The 24,596-nt window shown below is 47.6% G+C and overlaps 1 protein-coding gene across 2 annotated transcripts in view; it reads left to right on the plus strand.

The window, feature by feature from the left end:
- The window catches only part of kiaa1549la (KIAA1549-like a), a 474,294-nt gene that overhangs the window by 306,076 nt on the left and 143,622 nt on the right, over positions 1-24,596 (plus strand). For both annotated transcript variants that reach the window (XM_086008325.1, XM_086008326.1), the window contains exon 13: positions 13,038-13,165. In XM_086008325.1, the coding sequence (XP_085864451.1) occupies positions 13,038-13,165 (128 nt within the window). The remainder of the gene's footprint in view (positions 1-13,037; positions 13,166-24,596) is intronic.

Below are 24,596 nucleotides of genomic sequence, written 5' to 3' on the forward strand. Positions count from 1 at the left end.
ATTTGGCTCAAAATTTTCAAATCAGTAATTGAACCAATTGCACTCTATGGCAGTGAGGTATGGGGACCGCTAACTCAACAAGAATTTGCAAAATGGGACAAACACCCAATTGAGATCCTACATGCAGAATTCTGTAAAAGTATCCTCCGGACTCAAAGGAAAACAGTAAACAATGCATGCAGGGCGGAACTAGGCCAATATCCATTAATAATCACTATCCAAAAAAGAGCCACCAAATTTTGGAATCACCTACAAATGAGCAATCCCCAATGCTATCACTACGACGCCCTGAAATGCCAAGAGCTGACCATAAAGAAGAATACCCTCAGTCAACTAGTCCTGGGACTCAGTGAAGTAACTACTAACAATACTAACAATAACCAGCCCCAGGACAGTGACAGGGTAACACAAAGAATTCGACCCAACACAATCGTCGCTAAGCAAAAGGAAAAATATCTGACATATTGGGCAGAAACAACAAAAACCCAAAGCAAACTCAATTGCTACTTGGCCCTAAACAGACAATACAACATAGCTGATTACCTGACCATGGTAAAGGATAACAAACTGAGAAGAACCTTGACAAGGTACAGACTTAGCGAACATAGCCTAGCGATCGAAAAAGGCAGACACAGGCAGACCAGGCTGCCAAGAGAGGACAGGATATGCTCTCACTGCAGTCAGGGAGTGGTGGAGACAGAGATGCACTTCCTCACAGCTTGTGGAAAATATCAGGGCATCAGGGAGAATTTCTACCAAAAATTCTCACAAATATGCCCTGATTTCAGAAATCTGAATGACAACCAAAAACTCCCATTCCTACTGGGAGAGGAGAGAAGCTGTATAACACTGGCGGCACACTATGTTACAGCTTGCCATGAACAGAGGGACAACCAGTAAACTAAGAAAAGAATATATATAAACAATGCGAATGTATATTTATACACTCAGGGATATACCTGTTTATACACTGTATGAATAGAACTGCGTTTATGTGCTAAACCATAAATGTATTTTGATGCTTTGGCAACATAAGATGTAACTTATCATGCCAATAAAGTGATTTGAATTGTGAATTGAGAATAAAGCATTGTTTACTCCTGGGAAGATTTCCGAATCTCCTGGGCCGAACTGAGTGTGATGGTTTAGAGCGCGCAGAAAAAGAGCGGTTATAACTATCAGGAAAGGTTGAACAGGCTGGGGCTCTAGAAAAGAGAAGGCTGAGGGGTGACCTGATTATGAAGGGTTTGATAGGGTAAATGTAGAGAAGATGTTTCCACTTGTGGGGGAGTCCAGAACAAGGGGCCATAAATAGAAGATGGTCACTAATAAATCAAATAGGGAATTCGGGAGAAACTTGCATTTCTTTAGCGCCTATCATGACCTCAGGACGTCCCAAAGCGCTTTACAGCCAATGAAGTACTTTTGAAGTGTAGGCACTGATGTAGTGTAGAGTGGTGAGAATGTGGAACTCGCTACCACAGGGAGTGGTTGAGGCGAATAGCACAGATACATTTAAGGGGAAGCTGGATAAACACATGAGGGAGAAAGGAATAGAAGGATAGGCTGATGGGGTGAGATGAAGAGGGGTGGGAGGAGGCTCGTGTGGAGCATAAACAACGGTACTGTGTGTGTTTTGGTCACTTTATCTGAGGAAGGATGTTCTTGCCATGGAGGGAGTGCAGCGAAGATTCACCAGACTGATACCTGGGATGGCAGGAATGATGTACGGGGAGAGATTGGGTCAATTGGGCTTATATTCGCTAGAGTTTAGAAGAATGAGAGGGGATCTCATTGAAACCTATAAAATTCTAACATGACTGGACAGACTAGATGCAGGAAGGATGTTCCCGATGGCGGGAGAGTCCAGAACCGGGGTCACAGTCTAAGGATAAGGGGTAAGCCATTTAGGACAGAGATGAGGAGGAATTTCTTCACCCAGAGAGTGGTGAACCTGTGGAATTCTCTACCACAGAAGGCAGTTGAGGCCAATTCATTAAATTTCTTCAAGAAGGAGTTGGATATATTTCTTAAGGCTAAAGGGATCAAGGGATATGGGGAGAAAGCAAGGGCAGGGTACTGAATTTGGATGATCAGTCATGATCTCATGAATGGCGGAGCAGGCTCGAGGGGCCGAATGGCCTACTCCTGCTCCTATCTTCTATGTTTCTATGTACGGACCAGCTGGGCGAGATGGCTTTTTGCTGTGCTGTGCACTCTTTGTAAATAGCCGATCGGGTCGGTAGTGTGAATTTTCAGGGCCACATATTTCGAAGGAGAAGGAGATCAGCCCACTATCAAAGTCAAAGCTGTCATGTGGATGCGATTCCAGTGTTTTATGGGAGAAAATCTAATACAACTTGAAACTAGATGGGAAACCATGGTTGGTTAAACATTTTTAAATGCGCTTTCATTACGGTCTGTGCAAGATGCACTGTTTTTTATTGCCAAGGCTATTTAACATGTTGGTTATAAAAGATTAAATAGCTAGATTTCACAGCTTACATTCCTTCGAATTAATCAAAGTAGGAATAGCAGATGAGGTTCCACAGGGATTGCTCAGGACCAACAAAGCCTTGACGCCTGTTAAAGTCTTTGTCACATCTTATTATTTGCCTCTTTGTTAGGAATACCTTTAGGATGCTGCATCTATATGTGTGTGGTGGAAATTGCTCCTGTATCTCCAGGAAGCCAGACTTATGGGGGGGAATTTTAACCCCCAAAAATGGGTGGGTTTGGGTCGGGTGGGATGTAAAAATGTAAAAAATCTGAAACCCGCCTCCCACCCGCCCATTTCCGGTTTTAACGGACCCGGGGCGGGGGTCAGGCAGCCAATCAGCTCGCAGGATGCAGGTTGGTCATTTTAATATTATAATGAAGCTGCGTGCCTCAGACTTAACCACCATTTTAAATTGAGCCCTGGCCGACTGGGTTTCCCAGGCCGCGGGAAACCCAGCAGCTAAAGGGAGGCGAGGCATTTGCACTTACCTGCTGGATCCAGTTTACCTGCTTCACCCACCCCGTGACCGGACACCCCCGCCCTGACCCTTACGATTTACCACCCCCTGACCCTTCCGATCTCTGGATCACCCCACTCTGGACAATGAGCTTCACCCGACCCCAGCCTCCGATCTCCCCTCTGGCCTCTAATCTTTCCCCCCACCCCTCTCTTGGCCTTTCCGACCCCTCCCTCCCTCCTCTCCGCTCCCCGGCTGTGGCCTGGTGCCAAAGGCCTAACCGCCTGGCAGCCAGCCTCTCAATCTGGCCGGCTGCGGCTGGGAAAACGGAGACAAAAAATGGTAATCAGGTCCTGCTGTTAAATTCTGAGGGAAACCCGTTCTTCCGGGTTTCCCGACCGCAAAATTGCCCTCCCTCGCTCTCTCCCCACCTCCAAGATAAGATCGGGGCCATTGGCGTGGTTCTCGAGACTAAACCAGACCATTTGCAACCGTGGCCTCCTATTTGACCCGGAGATGAGCTTCCGACTCCATCTCTGCTCCGTCACCAAGACCGACTACTTCCACCTCCGTAACATCGCCCGTCTCCGCCCCTGCCTCGGATCATCCGCTGCGGAAACCCTCATCCATGCCATTGTTACCACCAGACTTGACTCTGTAGGGGGTTTTGGTTTGGGGTTTGTGTCTGGCCAGTCAGTCGTGTCTGAGCTGCTCCAGCCCCGTGTGGTTAGAATCGCTTCCCCTTTGGTTCTGACCACCGGACTTATTTACAAGTAGCGATATAGACAAACGAGACCAGTGATTTGGTGCAAAGAAAATCAATGTTTATTAAAAATAGAGAAATAATTATTATACAGAGAAAAATCACTATGGATGTAACACAATTACACTTAACGGGGGAGGAGAAACGGACATCGAGGGAAAATGACTAAAATGACACTTTAGCAATTCCCCTTAACTCCCACCCTTTACACCTATCTAGATTGTCTTGTAATGGGCCAGAAAGTTCATGCTCACCAGTCTAGGATGTTGAACCGCCTGCTCCGTGCCCTGTTACCTGCCGATGTTTTAGGTTTTCACCGCCCCAAAGCAGAGATACCCCAGTAATTCAAATGTAACTGCGGGTGTCCTACTTCCCTGGACGGGCTCTTCATTGACGATCCCCTCGCTGGGTTGAGGATACGGCAGGGCACCGGAGGCAAAGCGGGAGGGAGAGAGAGAGTGAAATGGCCTCCCGAGGGACTAGTTATACCCTTCCCGGTAGCCCTTATCTCCTGCCAGATCAGCTCATTTCTTTTGTCTGATCTGGACGTATTGAAAATCATACAAAGGGTACCGATCTGGGCCCATCGACCTGGATGGCCGGTTAATCGGTTTTAAACGTCTCCTCAGTGTTCCCCTTTGTCCAACTGGTCTCGTGATGGGGCCATTCCAGTCTGAATGCCCCATTGATCGTTTGTAAAAAGTGTCAATGTTCTCTAACGAAGGTCTGAAATGCAGCTAAGCATCCAAGAGGCGGGATAGGCCCTTAAGGCCCTCAACAACCAGTTACTTGCCTCTATAATCCCATTTTGAGAGGCCTTTGTGATTTTAACACATTTCCCCCGTGCTGCACGTCTCCTCTGGAACACGCCAGTGAACCCTGGCGGCCTCACAAGTGGATGGCTTACTAACAGCTGCAGCTCCACCATTAAAAAGGAGTTTTCACCAATCATCATTTGCAGGTGGCAGAACTTTGTTGTCTCAGGTCTGGGGGAACTTTTATCAGGCATACGTGTTGTTTTGGAAGTTTGGAGCCTGACACCCATCTCCAGTGTGACCTCCTGGGAAACCCCTCTCCCCACCTTGACTGAGCGCTTCCTCAACTGAGGCATATACCAGAAGAATGGGAACCATTTATTTCCTTTCCTCCTGGAACATCAGATTCGGACGAAGACCAGCCACGGCAGCAGCAGGACCATGAACAACAGCAGCACCAACAGCAGCAGCAACAACAGGAGCGCCAAGCTGCTGCTCACCCACCTGAAGCTGCACAGGCCAAAAGGCACCAGCGCGCGACCAGAGCTTGGAGGGAGGCCTCATCGAACCTTGGAGCACCCTTTGGCCTACTGCTGGACATAGTTGCTGAATGGAGCGATCACAACAATGGGCATAAAGTTTAAAATCTCCAGAAGAAGTAAGGCTGCTTGCAGGCCTTAAATCGAGCAGCATTGATGGCGTCATCGGAGGCGATTTTCTGTATGAAAAGACTCATTGGGCCAGGGGTTTCCACATGCTCGAAATCAAGTGCTCAATTAGGGCAAAATCGCACTTTTTTCCCACTTCACATCGGAGCCAGGGTCCTGACATGAAAACCACCTGACACGCCCCAGCCCGCCCCCAATGGCAAAATCGAGCCCCAAGTCTCGTTCACCCATCACCCCTGTGCTCGCTGACCTACATTGATGCCCGGTCCACCTAAGTCTCGATTTCAAAATTCTCATCCTTGTTTTCAAATCCCTCCATGGCCTCCTCGCCCCTCCCAATCTCTGTAACCTCCTCCAGCCACACAACCCCCCCGAGATATCTGCGCTTCTCCAATTCTGGCCTCTTGCTCATCTCCGATTTTAATTGCTCCACCATTGGTGGCCGTGCCTTCAGCTGCCTGGGCCCTAACTCTGGAATTCCCTCCCTGAACCTCTCCGCCTCTCCTCCTTTAAGACGCTCCTTAAAACCCACCTCTTTGACCAAGCTTTTGGTCATCTGCCCTAATATGTCCTTATGTGGCTCGGTGACAGATTTTATTTGATAATCGCTCCTGTGAAGCGCCTTGGGACGTTTTATTATGTTAAAGGCGCGGTATAAATTCAAGTCGTTGTTGTTGTAATAAAAGATAAAGGGGTAAAAATTGGGTAGCGTCCAATTTTAGCGCTCCAAAAAAGTTAGCGCCCCCCCCAGCTGCCGATTTTCCCAGGTAGCGCCCCGAGAGGGAAGCGGGGCGCTACTGGAAGTGTCCCGCATTCCTCTTGGGGCGCTGCGAGGCAATATTGCGTGCGCCGCAGTACTGCAGGCCTTCCTCCCCTTATTAAAGGGGAGGGGCCTGGCGCAACGCATCCCGACGCCCAGCTGGGTCACCAGGGATCGGGAGTGCCAGCAAATGAGCCCGGCACTCAAGAGGAGTGGCGGGCTCACGGAGAGCAGCCGGCACCCCGCAGCGGGGTGGCTTCACAGGGGCCGGGGGCAGATGCTGGCAGGTGGCCAGCAACAAAAATGGCTGCCCGCCGCCTCCCCTTTAACTAGCGCCGCTCCGGCCACTGGTAGGCCCCCCTAACCAAGGCGGACATAGCATCCGGCGGTAAGTCGGGGAGCGCCACCCAATATTACAGCCGGGGTGCGAGCGGGGCGCTGCGCACGGCGATGAAGTAATCGGCGGCGGCGCAGCACCGCGCGCCACTAATGGTTAGCGCCGGCGCGAACCTCCTGCTGAATTTTGCGGGAGGCGTTAGCGGTGCCTCTTAGGGCGCTAACGGGAGGCACAAATCAACCGAATTTAGCCCCCACAGTAACTAGATTTCTCAGCTTGTATTCCTTCGAATTAATCAAAGTAGAAATAACAGATGAGGTTCCACAGAGATTGTTTAGGAATAGCAAATACCTTGCCATTTGTTAATGTCTCTGTCACATCGTCTCATTTCCCTCTGTTGCTGTTTACTATGAACATTTGTGAAGATGCTGCAGCGATACGTGTGCGGTGGGAATTGGTCCTGTATCTGCAGGAAGTCATCCTTGTGTTCTTGGTTCTGTTGGGCAGTGCTCTTTCACTGCGGGGCCAAGCCACACGAAAAATTAGAATAAAAGAAAAAGTCTTACATTTATATCATAGATCGTAGAACAGTACAGCACAGAAGGAGGCCATTCGGCCCATCGAGTCTGTGCGGGCTCTTTCGAAGAGCAATCCAGTTAGTCCCACTCCCCCGCTCTTTCCCCATATCCCTGCAAATTTCTCTTCATCAAGTATTCATCCAATTCTCTTTTGAAGGCTACTATTGAATCTGTATCCACCGCCCTATCAGGCAGTGCATTCCAAATCCTAACCACTCGTTGCGTAAAAAGGTTTTTCCTCATGTCGCCTCTGGTTCTTTTGCCAATCATCTTAAATCTGTGCCCTCTGGTTATCGACCCTTCAGTCATTGGAAACAGTTTCTCTTTATTTACTCTATTGAAATCCTTCATGATTTTAAACGCCTCTATCAAATCTCCTCTTAGCCTTCTCTGCTCCAAGGGGAACAACCCCAGCTTCTCCAGTCTATCCACATAACTGTAATTCCTCATCCCTGGAACCATTGCCTTCTGTATCCTCTCCAAAGCCTTCATGTCTTTCCTAAAGTGTCCTTCCTATAACGCCTTACCCAAAATGCTTTAGAGCCAATGAAGTACATTTGAAGTGTAGTCACTGTTGCAATGTGGCAAATGCAGCAGCTAATTTGCGCACAGCAAGGTCCCACTAACAGCATTGACCAGATCATCTGTTTTAGTGATGTTGATTGAGGGATAAATATTGGCCAGGACACTGGGGAGAACTCCCCTGCTCTTCTTCGAAATAGTGCAGTGGGTTCTTTGCCGTCCACCTGAAAGAGCAGACGGGGCCACAGATTAACGTCTCATCGAAAGACGGCACCTTTGACAGTGCAGCATTCCCTCAGTACTGCACTGGAGTGTCAGCCTAGATTTTTGGGCTCAAGTCTCTGGAGTGTACTACCCACTGAGCCACGGCTGACTTCTAGAAAATGTGTTTGGGGTTATTGCGAAGCTCGCAGCGGGGAGTCACGGTGGAAAGGGACCGTGGGTTGCAGAATCGGGTGCTACAGCACCACGTCCCTACCCCTGACTCGCACCGCCTTTAAGTGCGGAAGCACTGCTGGGCATGTGTTGGGAGAGCTGAATTTACCCAAGAGAATCCTAACATTCGGCCCATTGCAACTCGCTCTTGAATTGGAGCTATCCATCTAAAAATATTTGTTTTATGGGATGTGGGTGTCGCTGCAAGGCCCAGCGTTTATTGCCCTTGAGAAGGTGGTGGTGAGCCGCCTTCTTGAATCGCTGCAGTCCATGTGGTAAAGGTACTCTCACAGTGCTGTTAGGGAGGGAGTTCCAGGATTTTGACCCAGCGACGATGATGGAACGGCCGATATACTTCTAAGTCAGGATGGTGTGTGACTTGGAGGGGAACTTGGAGGTGGTGGTGTCCCTATGCGCCTGCTGCCCTTGTCCTTCTGGGTGGTAGAGGTCAGGGGTTTGGGAGGTGCTGTCGAAGAAGCCTTGTCGAGTTGTTGCAGTGCATCTTGTAGATGGTACACACTGCAGCCACGGTACGCCGGCGGTGGAGGGAGTGAATGTTTAAGGTGGTGAATGGGGTGCCAATCAAGTGGGCTGCTTTGTCCTGGATGTTGTCGAGCTTCTTGAGTGTTGTTGGAGCTGCACTATATCTAGTCCCATTTCCCTGTAAATTTATATATCTATATCTCTGTACTAACGCTAATGGTCTAATAGCCTATTTTCATTAGTTATGAATCTGCCACACAGCAGATAACATACAGAAAGGTTTATGATGCCAGTATCAAATATCTTTCTCGTCAGGGAACAATATATCATTCTGATTGGCTTGATTCATAATTTATAGAATCACAGAATCATAGAATGGTTACAGCACAGAAGGAGGCCATTCAGCCAATCGAGCCCGTGCCGGCTCTCTGCAAGCGCACTTCAGCTAGTCCCACTCCCCCGCCCTTTCCCCGTAGCCCTGAAAATTTTTTTCCTTCAGGCATTTATCCAATTCCCTTTTGGGAGCTGTGATTGAGTCTGCCTCCACCACCCCCTCAGGCAGTGCATTCCAGATCCTAACCACTCGCTGCGTAAAAAGGTTTTTCCTCACGTCGCCTTTGGTTCTTTTGCCAATCACCTTTTATCTGTGCTCTCTGGTTCTCAACCCTTCTGCCAATGGGAACAGTTTCTCTCCATCTATTCTGACTAGACCCCTCATGTATTTGAACACCTCTATCAAATCTCCTCTCAACCTTCTCTGTTCAACCCCAGCTTCTCCAGTCTATCCACGCAACTGAAGTCCCTCATCCCTGGAGCCATTCTTGTAAATCTTTTCTGCACCCTCTCTAAGGCCTTCACATCCTTCCTAAAGTGCGGTGCCCAGAATTGGACACAATACTCCAGTTGAGCCCGAACCAGTGTTTTATAAAGGTTCATCATAACTTCCTTGCTTTTGTACTCTATGCCTCTATTTATGAAGCCCAGGATCCCATATGCTTTTTTAACCGCTTTCTCAACCTGCCCTGCCACCTTCAATGATATGTTCACATATACCCCCAGGTCTCTCTGTTCATGCACCCACTTTAGGATTGTGTTGCCTCTCCTCATTCTTCCTACCAATTTCTCGTGTTTTTTGAGCTGTCTGCTGCCCAATATATGTCTAGGACAGTGTATGATATGAGAAAGGCTTTTGATTCGATTTGTTTCTTTATGGGTCAATGCCTTTCTTTGTGATTTTTTTTCCAACTCTGCTGGCAGATTGTTTTAGAATCACATACAGATGTCGCACGTGGCTAGTGAACTGTAGGTAGCTGTACCATCAAGTTGTCCTCAAGTAAGAAAAGTAAGGGTATAACCTATACAACGAAAAGTGAATGCTTTCTTTACCAATTTGAAACAAAAATCGTCCTCCATGATTGTCTGGTCAACTCTGAATTGTTCATCTCTAAATTATACCGCGCCTTTAACACAGTAAAACATCCCAAGGTGCTTCGTAGAGCGATTATCAGACATAATTTGACACTGAGGCCGATAAGGAGATATTAGGACAGGAAAAGCTTGGTCAAAGAGGTAGGTTGTAAGGAGCATCTTGAAGGAGGAGAGAGAGGCGGAGAGGTTTAGGGGGGGAATTCCAGAGCTTAGGGCCCAGGCAGCTGAAGGCACGGCCGCCAATGGTGGAGCGATGAGTTTCGGGTGTTGCGCAAGAGGCCAGAATTGGAGGAGCACAGAGATCTCGGAGGGTTGCGGGGCTGGAGGAGGTTACAGAGATAGGGAGGGGGGCGACGGCCATGGATTGATTTGGAAGCAAGGATGGGAATTTTAAAATCGAGGCGTTGCCGGACCGGGAGCCAATGTAGGTCAGTGAGCTTGGCAAGGGGGGGGGGGGGGGGGCGGGTAATGGGTGAACGGGACTTGGTGCGAGTTCGGATACGGGCAGCAGAAACCAGGATGACTTTGTATGAGCCATTGATTCGGCTGCATCTGGGATACTGTGAGCCGTTTTTGGGCAGAGGGTCATATAACCGTGATGAATGTGATGATGAATGTGAGGCAAGCATTGCCGTGTTGAACAGAACAAGCAGGGGTTTCAATCTCGCCGCCAGCTGATGCGAATCACACAGGTTGTACCACCTTCGACAGCTGGATATTCAATACATGGAATGCACAAATCTTTAAAAACGGAAGGACAAGTTGATAGAGCTGTGAGAAGTAAGGTTTTATAAATAGAGTATCTGATGATTTTGGTTTTCACCCGCGTTGCCTGTACTGGATTTTAAAAAAGCTTACAATATTTCTATAATGTTGACATTTTTTCCACGATGGTGAGCCAGCGACCTGAAACCTGGTTGGTTATTATGGTGACTTGAAGCGTTAATTCAATATCTGTTTAAACGGGGGGTGGGGATCTCAGGCTATTCCAAATAGTTTACTCATTTTGACATTTGAGAAGCCAGATTTCAATCCACCCCATTCAGCTACGGAAGATGCTGAGAAATCCCATGGTCACACATCCAACCTAGTAACTTTGATTGACAGCTAGGTGGGCTGAATCCCCCCACCCCCGACCCCCCTCCCCCCACCATCGATAGTAAGTAACATCTTTATGGTCTTCCATAACTGAGGATCATAGAGAATTGATTGTTCTGCATACCGCTCATTCATATATTTCATGCAAAATGAACCAGGTGCTGGTTTGACGCTTGGACTTCCCCTCGATCGCGTACTTTGCAGTCCACCATCCCCAGGGAGAGGAGAACGCATGTGTTGGCACAGGCAATATTTCAGTAGCTGGTGCATGGAGTAAGGACTCCCTGTTAAAAGCTCTTGGCCATGATATCGTTCAACTAGATATTGGGCAGAAAAGAAGGTGCACTCCAGATCGTAAGGGATGCAAGACCCACTTACAGAAGAGACCAGTGATACTGAACCAGATGGAAAAGCTGTCACTGAATTCGTGGATGTGAAGGCCTTAGACAGGGAGCAGAAAAGATTTACGAGAATGGTTCCAGGGATGAGGGACTTCAGTTATGTGGATAGACTGGAGAAACTGGAGTGGTTCGCCTTAGAGCAGAGAAGATAGAGAGAGAAAATTTGATAGAAGTGTTTAAAATCATGAGGGTTCTGGACAGAGTAGATAAGAGAAAATGTTCCCATTGGTGGAAGGGTCGAGAACCAGAGGACACAGATTTAAGGTGATTGGCAAAAGAACCAAAGATAACATAAGAAAAAACACTTTTATGCAGCGAGTGACCTCCTACTGTGCTGCAACCATTCAATGATTCTATATTGAACACAAAACCTGTAAATAGCGCACAGCAAGCTCCCACAAATAGAGCAGGTAAGAGTTTGAATTATAAATATTGGCCAGGACACTGGAGAGAACTCCCCTGCTCTTCTTCAAAGTAGTAGCCATGAGATCCTTTACATCGACCTCAGAGAGCTGACGAGGGCTCAGTTTAACATCTCATCTGAAAGACGGCACCTCCGACAGTGCAGCACTCCCTCAGTACCGCCCCTCCGACAGTGCAGCACTCCCTCAGTACCGCACTGAAGTGTCAGCCAAGAGTCTAATCAGAGAAAAATTTGACATCGAGACAAAGAAAGCGACATTAGAAAAAAGTAAAAGAAAGACTTGCGCCTTTCACGACCTCAGGACGTCCCAAAGCGCTTTACAGCCAATTATGTAGTTTTGAAGTGCAGTCACTGTTGTAATGTAGGAAATGCTGCAGCCAATTTGCGCACAGCAAGCTCCCACACACAGTAATGTGATAATGAGCAGCTAATTTGTTTTTAATGATGTTGATTGAGGGATAAATATTGGTCCAGGACACCAGGGATAACTTCCCTGCTCTTCTTCGAAATAGTGCTGTGGGATGTTTTAGATCCACCTGTGAGAGCAGACGGGACCTCGGTTTAACATCTCATCTGAAAGACGGCACCTCCGACAGTGCAGCGCACCCTCAGCACTGCACTGGGAGTGTCAGCCTAGATTTTTGTGCTCAAGTCTCTGGAGTGGGACTTGAACCCACAACCTTCATGCCTCAGGGGAGTGAGAGTGCTACCCACTGAGCCACGGCTGACACATAAGACAGGACACAGAGATCGGTTTTAAGGAGCGTCTTAAAGGACGAGAGAGAGGTCGAGAGGTTTAAGGAGACAATTCCAGAGGTTGGTTTCTAGACAGCTGAAGGCCAGTGGTGGGACAAAGGAAGTCGAGGATGCGCAAGAGGCCAGAATTGGAGGAGCGCAGAGATCTCAGAGGGTTGTCGGGCTGCAGGAGGTTACAGAGAGAGGGAGGAGGGGCTATCAAGAGGTCCCTTGAAATTCCAGCTAGTGGCATAATGCAGTCGTTAGATTAACAGTATTATAATAGAGAAGTGAGCCTGAAATATTAAAAAGGTTTTGCAGTTTGAATGCAGGAGGCCGAGGGTATAAAACAGGCTTGACTATGAAACAGCAAAGACGTTGAAATATTTAATCTCTCATAATTTGATAAAAAAATTAAGCTGAAGCCATGTCCTAAACGGAAAAGAAAAACTGCTTGGTGATTTTGAGGGATGGAAGATTTACAGTCTAAAGTGCGTAGAGTGAAAGACGCATCCATAAGCGAATCAGTAATTCAATGTTTCTCTTTGCACGCTGCTGAAGATTAATTTTTTTTCTAAATTTTATTTGAGAAATTATGTGAAACTAACTTTGATAACGTGTGGGTGTAAGGGAGGGGGGGAGAGAGAGAGAAATGAAAATATGATATTCTCTTGTTGCCATGGTGATTTGCAGCAGGTTACACAGCGAAGAGGATTCCGTCGCCAGCGAGCAGTCAGGAAATCTCGACTCGGCCACCGTCACTCCGCAGAAGACTACGGCACAGCAGAAAATTATAAAAGAGGGAACAAGGAAGAACAATGGTGAGATGGGTTTGGGTGGGTTGGGTTGGGTTGGGTTGGGTGATTTTTTATCCCCGTTGCGTTTCTGCCCCCTCGTAATAAATCACAAACACGCCGAAAAATAAAATTCTCGCAGCGGGCGACGCGATTTCGACCTGCAAATAAATTTTCCGCACCTCACAATCTGGCGCGTAAGCAGATAAGGCGTAAAACTTTATAATATTAGTTCTTGATAAAACTCTTGTCTTTCAGTCAATCCATCGTCGCCCCTCCCCCCACCCACCCCACATTATAGCCCAGCTCAGAATTGCAATGTGGGCTGGGAAAGTTAGACTGGAACTTGGAACAAATCAGGTCCAATATTGCTGTTTTAACTGCTTCCCGCACCACCACCACCCACACCCACTCCCTTTCCTTTCCTTTCACCTGACTTCTGGTCTCCATGTTATAAAAAAGGATATAGAGGCACTGGAGAAGGTGAAAAAAAGGGGGCGCGACTCAATTTTTCCCCCATAGAGTCATAACGGCACAGAAGGAGGCCATTCAGTCCATCGAGTCCGTTCCGGCTCTCTGTGGAGCAATCCAGTCAGTCCCATTCCCCCGCTCTATCCCCGTAGCCCTGCAAGTTTATTTCCCTCAAGTGCCTATCCAGTCTCCCCTTGAAAACATTGAGTGTCTCCGTTTCCACCACTTCCGTCGGCAGCGAGTTCCAGGTCCTCACCACTCGCTGCGTAAAAAAGAGTTTCCTCACGTCCCCCCTGTATCTCTTGCCCAAAACCTTAAATCTGTGTCCCCTTGTCCTTGTACCATCTACTAGTGGGAACAGCCTTTCCCCGTCTAGCCTATCCAACCCCGTCATAATCTTGTACTCCTCTATCAAATCACCCCTCAACCTCCTTTGCTCTAATGAAAACAAATCCAGCTTCTCCAACCTGTCCTTGTAGCTAAGATCTCCCATCTCCAGAACCATTCTGGTAAATCTCCTCTGCACCCTCTCAAGTGCCTTCACATCCTTCCTAAAGTGTGGTGACCAGAACGTGATGCAATACTTCAGTTGTAACCTAACCAGCGCTTTATAAAGGTTCAGCATAACTTCTCTACTTTTGTACTCAATACAGGAAACTTTGTGTTATCCGGAGGCTAAATGTCCGGCAAGCTCGAGCCACCGGCAAAAACCAGGAGCCGTTTTGTTAGGTTTTTTTTCTTCTCGTGGCTTTTTTTTCAACAGTCAGGCTCTGCAAAGTCTCTGTAGCTTAGCAACAGCTTCAGAGAGACGGTTCCAAGGTACGGGCCGACTGTTTAGAAGCTGTTGCTAAGCAACAGTGTTTGTTGTCAGATACGGAGATGAAAAGCTCCGTATGCTTCAACATTAACGCTGGTGTGTCCGGCAGTTTTGAGGGAACGGCAACAGCTCGGTCCCGTCGGTGCCGGATATCACAAAGTTTCCTGTACCTCTATTTATGAAGCCCAAGATCCCATATGCTTTGCTAACCACTCTCTCAATATGTCCTGCCACCTTCAGGGACCTATGCACATTAACTCTCAGGTCCCTCTGTCCCTGCACACTCTTTAAAACTGTGCCATTAAGTGTATATTGCCTCTCCCTGTTCTGCCAAAATACATCACCTCACACTTCTCTGTATTAAATTCCATCTGCCACTTGTCTGCCCATTCTGCTAGCCTTTCTATGTCCTATTGCAGTCAATTGGTATCCTCACTGTTTGCCACTCTCCCACGTTTGGTGTCATCGGCAAATTTAGAAATTCTACTCTGTATTCCAATATCCAGGTCATTTATATATATATTTAAAAAAGCAGTGACCCCAGCACTGACCCTTGGGGAACACCACTGTCTACCATCCCCCAGTCTGAAAAACAGCCATTTACCACAACTCGCTGTTTTCTGTCCTTAAGCCAATTCCTTATCCAAGCTGCCACTGACCCACCTATTCCATGAGCCTCAATTTTGTTAACAAGCCTTCTATGTGGTACTTTGTCAAACGCCTTCCTAAAATCCATGTAAACAACATCCATTGCATTCCCTTCATTGATCCTCTCTGTTACTTCATCAAAAAATTGAATTAGATTAGTCAAACACGACCTGCCTTTTACAAACCCGTGTTGGCTCTCCATAATTAGCTTAAACCTCTCCAAGTGCCCGTTCATTTTTTCCTTGATTATTGTTTCTAAAACTTTCCCCACCACTGACGTTAAACTGACCGGCCTGTAGTTACTAGGATTGTCCTTACACCCTTTCTTGAACAATGGTGTCACATTTGCCACTTTCCAATCCTCAGGCACCTCCCTCGCATCTAGGGAAGATTGGAAAATTATGGCAAGCCCTTCCGCTATCTCCTCCCCCAATTCCCTTAGCAACCTGGGATGCAAGCCATCTGGACCAGGCGACTTATCCACTCTAAGCATACCCCGCCTTTCTAGTACATCCTATCTATCAATTTTCACCCCTTCCATTGCTTCTACCTTTTCCACTTCTACTGATATTTTGTCAGCATCCACCTCCTTAGTAAACACCAATACAAAGTACTCATTGAGTATTCTAGCCTTGCCCTGCACCTCTAAGCATATATCACCTTCTTTGTCCCTAATAGGCCCCGCCCAGCCTCTTACTACCCGTTTACTGTTTACATGCCGGTAGAAGAATTTTGGGTTCCCTTTTATGTTAACCGCCATTCTACTCTCATATGCTCTCTTTGCCAATCTTATTTTCATCTTCATTTCCCCTCTCAACTTATTGTATTTGGTCTGGTTCACCCTTGAAGAATTCACCTGACATTCATCGTACACCCTCTTTTTTTGTTTCATCATCTTCTCTATCTCCCTCATCATCCAAGGAGCCCTTGCTTTGGTTCCCTTACCCTTCCCTCTTGTTGGAATGTACCTAGCCTGTACTTGGAACATCTCCTCCTTAAAGATCACCTATTGTTCCATTACAGTTTTTCCTGTCAGTCTTTGGTTCCATTTTACCCTGGCTAGATCCTTTTGCATCCCATTGAAGTTAGCCCTATTCCAGTTTAGAAGTTCCACTCTAGATTGTTCCTTGCTCCTCTCCATTGCTAATCTAAATCTTATGATACGATGATCACTCGTACCCAAGTGTTCTCCCACAGACACTTGGTCGACCTGGCCCAACCTCATTCCCCAGCATCAGATCCAGCAATGCCTCCTTCCTAGTTGGGCCAAGAACATACTGTTCAAGGAAATTCTCCTGAACACATTTCAGAAATTCCTCCCCCTCTCCCTTTACCCTAGCATTATCCCAATCGATATTTGGTTAATTAAAGTCCCCCAATATCACCACTCTATAGCTCTTGCATATCTCTGCGATTTCCCTGCAGATTTGCTCCTCTACCTCCCTCTCACTATTTGGAGGCCTGTAGAATACCCCCAATAGTGTGATCAAACCCTTTTTGCTCCTCAGCTCTAACCAAATGGATTCTGTCCTTGTCCCCTCAAGAACATCCTCCCTTTCCAACACTATAATGTCTTCCTGAATCAGCACTGCCATCCCACCTCACTTTTTTCCTTCCCTATCTTTTCTGAACACCTTGTACCCTTGAATATTAAGTGCCCAATCCTCACCGTTTTTAAGCCACGTTTCTATTATTGCCACAACATCATATTGCCACACGGCTAATTGTGCTTGGAGCTCACCAACCTTATTCACCACACTTTGTGTGTTTACGTAGCCTAGAAACATCAGTGAGAAAACTCTGAAGAATTTTTAAAAAGTTAAAAAAATAAGCAATAAAAGAAAGACTTGCATTTCTCTGGCGCCTTTCACGACCTCAGGACACAGCAAAGCGTTTACAGCCAATGAAGTACTTTTGAAGTGTAGTCATTGTTTGAGGGTGTGCAACGAGAATGTAAAGCTCACTGTGGTTCCGGGCTGGAAAATAATATGACTTCTTGTTATCACGGCTTAGACGTCATCCGACCTCTAGCGTGCATTCTGCTTGGAGGACGGCGCACCGGACTGCGATGTGTTACCAGGGATTACTACACCTAAAGGGTTGAGGTGACATCCTAAATGCAAGGCTCGAGTGCTTTGTCACCGTCACCTCACCCCTGAGGTACCCGTGTCCTTGAAGCACGCTCTGTCATTCCACACAAAACGTACACAGGCGCGATATAATAGCAAGCTATTTCGTTCTTTAAGTGGAACGTGAGTGTATCACGGTATTCTCTACCTCAAGTGTGCATCTATCTGATACTAGGTGGAGCAACGTAAATGTATTGCAAAGAAAGTAAAGAATTCAAGGGACCAGGCTTATTCCAGTTGGGCATACGTTTTATCTTGCCCACGGTGAGAACGGCCGCCAGATGTTTGATGGGCACCCTGGGCGAAGGCCTGATTGGCTCTGCAGGGGGATTGACAGGGTAGATGCTAAAAGGTTGTTTCCCCTGGATGGCGAGTCTAGAACCAGGGGTCACAGTCTCAGGATAAGGGGTAGGTCATTTAAGACTGAGGTGAGGAGGAATTTCTTCACTCAGAGAGTGGTGATTCTTTGGAATTCTCTACCCCAGAGGGCTATGGAGGCTCAGTCGTTGAGTATATTCAAGGCGGAGATCGATAGATTTTTGAATATTAAGGGAATCAAGGGATATGGGGATAGTGCAGGAAAGTGGAGTTGAGGTCGAAGATCAGCCATGATCTTATTGAATGGCGGAGCAGACTCGAGGGGCCGAATGGCTGACTCCTGTTGCTATTTCTTAGAAACATAGAAACATAGAAGATAGGAGCAGGAGTAGGCCATTTGGCCCTTCGAGCCTGCTCCGCCATTCAATGTGATCATGGCTGATCATCCAAATTCAGTACCCTGTCCCTGCCTTTTCCCCATATCCCTTGATCCCTTTAGCCTCAAGAAATATATCCAACTCTTTCTTGAATATATTTAATGAACTAGCCTCCACCGCCCTCTGTGGCAGAGAATTCCACAGGTTCACCACTCTCTGGGTGAAGAAATTCCTCCTCATTTCAGTCCTAAATGGCTTACCCCTTATCCTTAGACTATGACCCCTGGTTCTGGACTCCCCGGCCATCAGAAACATCCTTCCTACATCTAGTCTGCCCAGACCTGACAGAATTTTATAAGTTTCGATGAGATCCCCTCTCAATCTTCTAAACTCCAGTGAGTACAAGCCCAATCGACACAGTCTCTCCTCATACGTCATTCCTGCCATCCCAGGTATCAGCCTGGTGAATCTTCGCTGCACTCCCTCCATGGCAAGAACGTCCTTCCTCAGGTAAGGTGACCAAAACTGCACACAATACTCAAGGTGCGGTCTCACCAAGGCCCTGTACAACTGTAGCAAGACATCCTTGTTCCTGTACTCGAACCCTCTTGCTACGAAGGCCAACATACCATTTGCCCTCTTAACCGCCTGCTGCACCTGCATGCTTACCTTCAGCGACTGGTGCACAAGGACACCCAGGTCTCTTTGCACTTCCCCTTCTCCCAATCTATTGCCATTCAAATAATAATCTGCCTTCCTGTTTTTGCCACCAAAGTGGATAACCTCACATTTATCCACATTATAGTGCATTTGCCATGTTTCTGCCCAATCACCCAACCTGTCCAAATCGTACTGCAGTTTCCCGACATCCTCCTCGCATCTTACCCTCCCGCCCAGCTTTGTGTCGTCTGCAAATTTGGAGATATTACATCCAATTCCCTCGTCCAGATCATTAATATATATTGTGAACAGCTGGGGTCCTAGGACCGATCCTTGCGGTACCCCACTAGTCACTGCCTGCCACTCGGAAAACGACCCGTTTATTCCAACTCTTTGCTTTCTGTCCGCCAACCAGTTCTCTATCCAAGTCAATACCTTGCCCCCAATCCCATGTGCCTTAATTTTGCACGCTAATCTCTTGTGTGGGACCTTATCGAAAGCCTTCTGAAAGTCCAAGTACACCACATCCACTGGTTCTCCCTTATCTATTTTACCAGTTACATCCTCAAAAAATTCCAGTAGATTAGTCAAGCATGATTTACCTTTTGTAAATCCATGTTGACTTTGTCCGATCCTGTCACTGCTTTCCAAGTGCTCTGCTATTACATCTTTTATAATAGACTCTAGCATTTTCCCCACTACATATGTTAACAGATTCTGGCCATTCAGCCCACCATGCCTCTTTGAAGGAGCTATCCAATTAGTCTCACTCCCTTGCTCTTTTCCCACAGTCCTGAAGTTTTTTTTTCAAGTATACTGTACATCCACTTCCCCTTTTGAAAGGTACGATTGAATCTGCTTCCACCACCCTTCCAGTACATCTGTGAATGTTACATCAGTTGTGAGCACAGTGTTTGAAACTTTGATGAGAGATGGAGTAAGGAAATCTGGAAAGATTGGAGAGAATTGCGAAGGAGCAGGTTGCATTTGACCAGTTTCCTGGAGAACATGTTGAACAAGCCTGAGGCAGTAGAGGTTATCCACTTGGATTTCAGGGAGGATATACCGATCAGGAAAGGATGAACAGGCTGGGTCTCTTTTCTCTGGAAAAGAGTAGGCAGAGGGGTGACCTAATCGAGGTCTTTAAAATTATGAAAGGTTTTGATAGAGTGAATACAGAGAGAGTGGCCTAGAAATTAGGTATGGCCCCGCCAGCTCAGTTGCGCCCAAAAGTTTGCGCTGCGCCCGGAGCCCGTTGCGCCCGCCAGAAATTCACTTTTAGTGCCCCAAGTCGGAACCGGGCGCTGTTCCAGGGTGTGCCCGCCTCCGCTTGGGGCGCTGAAAGTGAATTTCAGCACTCCAGCTGCCGCTGCGCCACCCGATGCGGTGCGGCAGGCTGGAGTACTGCAGGCCTCCTCCTTCTCTTAAGGAGGAGCTGCCTGCAGCCGTGAGATCGCCGCTGGATTCTGCCGGCAAATGAGCCCGGCACCACGGAGAAGTGCCGGGCTCGCGGGAATCAGCCACCAATGCCGCGGGGGGGGTGGTGCAGGAGGCCGGGGAGGGAGGTGCGGGCAGGCGGCCGCTGAAAAAGTGGCCGGCCGCACCTCCACCTTTATGCGCCCCACTAACGCTGCATGAAGGCCGTGTTTCACGAACGTTGTTTGCGGCCGCTGCGGAAGAGGCGGCAGCAACTGAATATGGGCGTCGGGCCGGCATCGGGGCGGAACCGGGGTGCTGCGCACACCGATGACGTCATCGGTGCCGGTGCAGCGCTACCGGCTACTGCCGCCATTAACGCTGCACTCAATTTCCACACTACCAACCCCGCCGGCGCAGAAGACCTCTTTAGGCGCTAAGTGGGCGCAAGGCCCACTGAATTTCTAGGCCAGTGTTTCCACTTGTGGGGAAGAGCAAAACGAAAGGCCATCAATATAAGATAGTCACCAAGAAATCAAATAGGGATTTCAGAAGAAACTTCTTTACCCAGAGAGTGGTGAGAATGTGGAACTCGCTACCACAGGGAGTGGTTGAAGCGAATAGTATAGATGCCTTTAAGGGGAGGCTAGACAAGCATAAGAGGGAGAAGGGAATAGAGGGTTACGCTGATAGATTTAGATGAGGAAGGATGGGAAGAGGTTCGAGTGGATCATAAATGCCGGCATGGACTGGTTGGGCCACATGGCCTGTTTCTGTGCCGTATATCCGATGTAATTCTGTGCAATTTGACATTGTCCCACAGAAGAGGTCGATTCACGAGGTGCATGCTCATGAGATGAATGGCAAAGTGTTAGTCTGGGTTAACAGGTGGCTGAAAGGTAAAGAGTACAGGTCGGAGATGTGAGGGGAGGTCTCACTGGAAATCCAGTGATCCTGGAGTCCCAAGTGGTCGGTGTTGAGACTGCCGTTGTCATAAATGACTTGGAGGAAGTAATGTTACCCAAGATGTCTTGTTTTATGGGTGACACTAAATTGAGTGCAGTGAAAGTCGAAAGATTGCATTTCTATAGCTCATTTCACAACCTCAGGACATCTCAACACGCTTTACAGCCAATGAAGTACTTTTGAAGTGTAGTCACTCGGCAATGTGGCAGCCAATTTGCACAGAATAAGCTCCCACAGACAGCAATGAAATAAATGAGCAGATCATCTGTTTTTAGTGATGTTTGTTAAAGGATAAATATTTACCAAGACACTGGGAGAACCCCCCAGCTCCTCTTCGAATAGTGCCATGGGATATTTTACGTCCACCTGAGAGAGCAGACAGGGCCTCAGTTTAATGTCCCATCCTAAAGACGGCACCTCCGACAGTGCAGCGCTCCCTCAGTGCTGCACTGGGAGTGTCAGCCTGGATAATGTGCTCAGGTCTCTTGAGTGGGACTTGAACCCACAACCTTCTCAGGCGAGTGTGCTATCCACTGAGCCATGCCTGACATTGGATGACTACACATTAGTCAGTGACTGATGGTACTGATTAATACGTAGTAATTGCAAAGTGATGCAGATAGGCTGGAGAGGAGGCAGGTGGAGTCCAATATGGTTAAGTGCAAAATAGGGGTTGTTTTCTTTGAAACAGAGGAGGTTGAGGGGAGATGTAATTGAGGTGTTTAAAATTATGTGGGGCCGAGATAGAGTGGATAGGAAGGACCTATTTCCCTTAGCAGAGAGGTCAATAACCAGGGGGCATAGATTTAAAGTAATTGGTCGAAGGATTAGAGGGGAGTTGAGGAGAACTTTTTTCACCCAGAGGGTGGTGAGGGTCTGGAACTCACTGCCTGAAAGGGTGGGAGAGGCAGAAACCCTCACAACATTTAAAAAGTACTTGGATATGCACTTGAAGTGCCGTAACCTACAGGGCTACGGACCAAGAGCTGGACAGTGGGATTAGGCTGGAGAGCTCTTTTTCGGCCGGCACGGACACAATGGGCCGAATGGCCTCCTTCTGTGCCGTAAATTTCTCTGATTCTGTGAAAAGCATAAGATTAGGTAGGAGAAGTGTGAATATGAATTACGTATTCAATAGCAACATGAGGTAACAGGTCAGGAAAGGGATTTGGGCGGTTTGCTGGTTAGGTCATTAAAACCATGGGTTCAGTGTTCCCTGTCTCAGGCTGCCACTTCAAAATATAATTAAAAAAACATCTTCCCTTCATCTCCATAGATCCCAGTTCCAACCTGGAGCCTCCAGGTGGATCCCACTTGTGCTAGGTGTTGGCTAGGTATTTCTGGAGAGACCAGGCACCCCTGACTGAGGGCCGGGCCATGGGAGCTTCGGAGATTGAGGGAATACCCGACTCCAACCCCTCCTCCTCCTCACACCTTCAGGGCTGGGATCCCATGGCACTATTTCAAAGATGAGCAGGGAAGTTATCCCTGGTGTCCTGGCCAATATTTATTCCTCACTCAACATCACAAAAAGCAGATAATCTGGTCATTATCACATTGATGCTTGTGGGAGATTGCTGTGCACAATTTTTTAAATATTTGTTCCTAGGATGTGGGCGTCACTGGCAAGGCCACCATTTATTGCCCATCCCTAATTGCCCTTGAGAAGGTGGTGGTGAGCCGCCTTCTTGAACCGCTGCAGTCCGTGTGGTGAAGGTGCTCCCACAGTGCTGTTAGGGAGGGAGTTCCAGGATTTAGACCCAGCAACGATGAAGGAACAGTGATACATTTCCAAGTCGGGATGGTGTGTGAATTGGAGGGGAACTTGGAGGCGGCGGTGTTCCCATGCGCCTGCTGCCCTTGTCCTTCTAGGTGGTAGAGGTTGTGGGTTTGGGAGGTGCTGCCGAAGGTGCCTTGGTGAGTTGCTGCAGTGCATCTTGCAGATGGTACACACTGCAGCCGCGGTGCGCCGGTGGTTGATGGAGTGAATGTTTAAGGTGGTGAATGGGCAGCCAATCAAGTGGACTGATTTGTCTTGGATGGTGTTAAGCTTCTTGAGTATTGTTGGAGCTGCACTCATCCAGGCAAGTGGAGAGTCTTCCATCACACTCCTAACTTGTGCCTTGTAGATGGTGGAGAGGCTTTGGGGAGTCAGGTGGTGAGACACTCGCCGCAGAATACCCAGCCTCTGACCTGCTCTTGTTGCCACAGTATTTATGTGGCTGGTCCAGTTGAGTTTCTGGCCAGTGGTGACCCCCCAGGATGTTGATGGTGGGGTGGGGATTTGCTGATGGTAATGACATCGAATGGCAAGGGGAGGTGATTAGACACTCTCTCGCCAGAGTGGTCGAGCATTCCACTCAGTTGTATCAAACGGCTACAAAGAATAGCGGTTCAAGATGAAAGCCCACCATCTCCACCTTCTCATGGGCAAACTAGGGATGGGCAGTAAATGCCGGCCTTGCCAGCGACGCCCATATCCCGAAAATGAATTAAAAATGAAGATGCTCGAGTTGCTAAATTAAGCTGGCCAAGGCAAAATAAAGGGTTAATGGAATATACCAAAATGTAATTGATGTAAGAAAACTACTAAACACTTGGTTTGAGTATAAAACAAGGCTTTAATCAACTGTTTCACAACCATGAGTTCTAGTTACATCACTAGTTCCTGGTTACAAAAACGTCCTGAGCAAGCTGGGCCCACGCCCGAGTATTTATACTTTACTTGGACAGCGCCACCAGCTGGCCGCCCAGTGTTATCTCATGAGTCATTTCTACATGAATGGTAAGATTCATGACAGTAATCTTCTGAAATCCAATTTGGTAACAGCAATGACCTATTTCACTAGAACCTCCATTCTTTTCTTTCCAATTTCCTGGTGACCTAAATTGGAATCTCCTACCCCTTGAGGTTACACCATCCTTCAATATCTTTTTCCGATTTCATGACATATTTTCCTCGGCCTGAACGCTTGATTAAAATTTCGTACTGATCCTCGTGTTAGCATGCCGACCATCATCAAAGCTTTCGAGGAGCATCGCAGCTCCAGAGATGTAATGAAGAGACTCCTGACACTGCCGAGCGATAGCAGGATGGAGCAGCCCTCAGAGAGTGAAAAAAAATCTCCCATCAGTGATTTGTTTTTAATCACTACGTACCCCAAATCTATCTGTATGATTTTTGCTGCTTGTGCTTGCTGGCTATGTCATCCTGGCAGTGAAAACTTTGCTCAGTGGGTGGATTTAAGCCAATATTGAGTGGCCAAGTACGATCCGGAAAATGAAGGTAAGCTACAATTCCCATTGTTTACAATATTTCTTAATCTTTCGGATGAGACGTTAAACTGAGGCCCCCGTCTGCTCCCTCAGGTGGACGTAAAAGATCCCACAGCACTATTTCAAAGAAGGGCAGGGGAGTTCTCCCCGGTACCCTGGTTAATATTTATCCCTCAACCAACATCACTAAAACAGATTTTCTGGTCATTATCACATTGCTGTTTGTGGGAGCTTGCTGTGCGCCAAGTGGCTGCCGCGTTTCCTACATCACAACAGTGACCACACTTCAAAAGTACTTCATTGGCTGCAAAGCACTTTGGGACGTCCGGTGGTCGTGAAAGGCGCTATAGAAATGCAAGTCTTTCTTTTCTTTTACATGG

Source organism: Somniosus microcephalus, chromosome 15 (genome assembly GCF_052327205.1).
Source record: "Somniosus microcephalus isolate GS21.2 chromosome 15, FLI_Smic_1.0, whole genome shotgun sequence".
Lineage (NCBI taxonomy): Eukaryota > Metazoa > Chordata > Chondrichthyes > Squaliformes > Somniosidae > Somniosus > Somniosus microcephalus.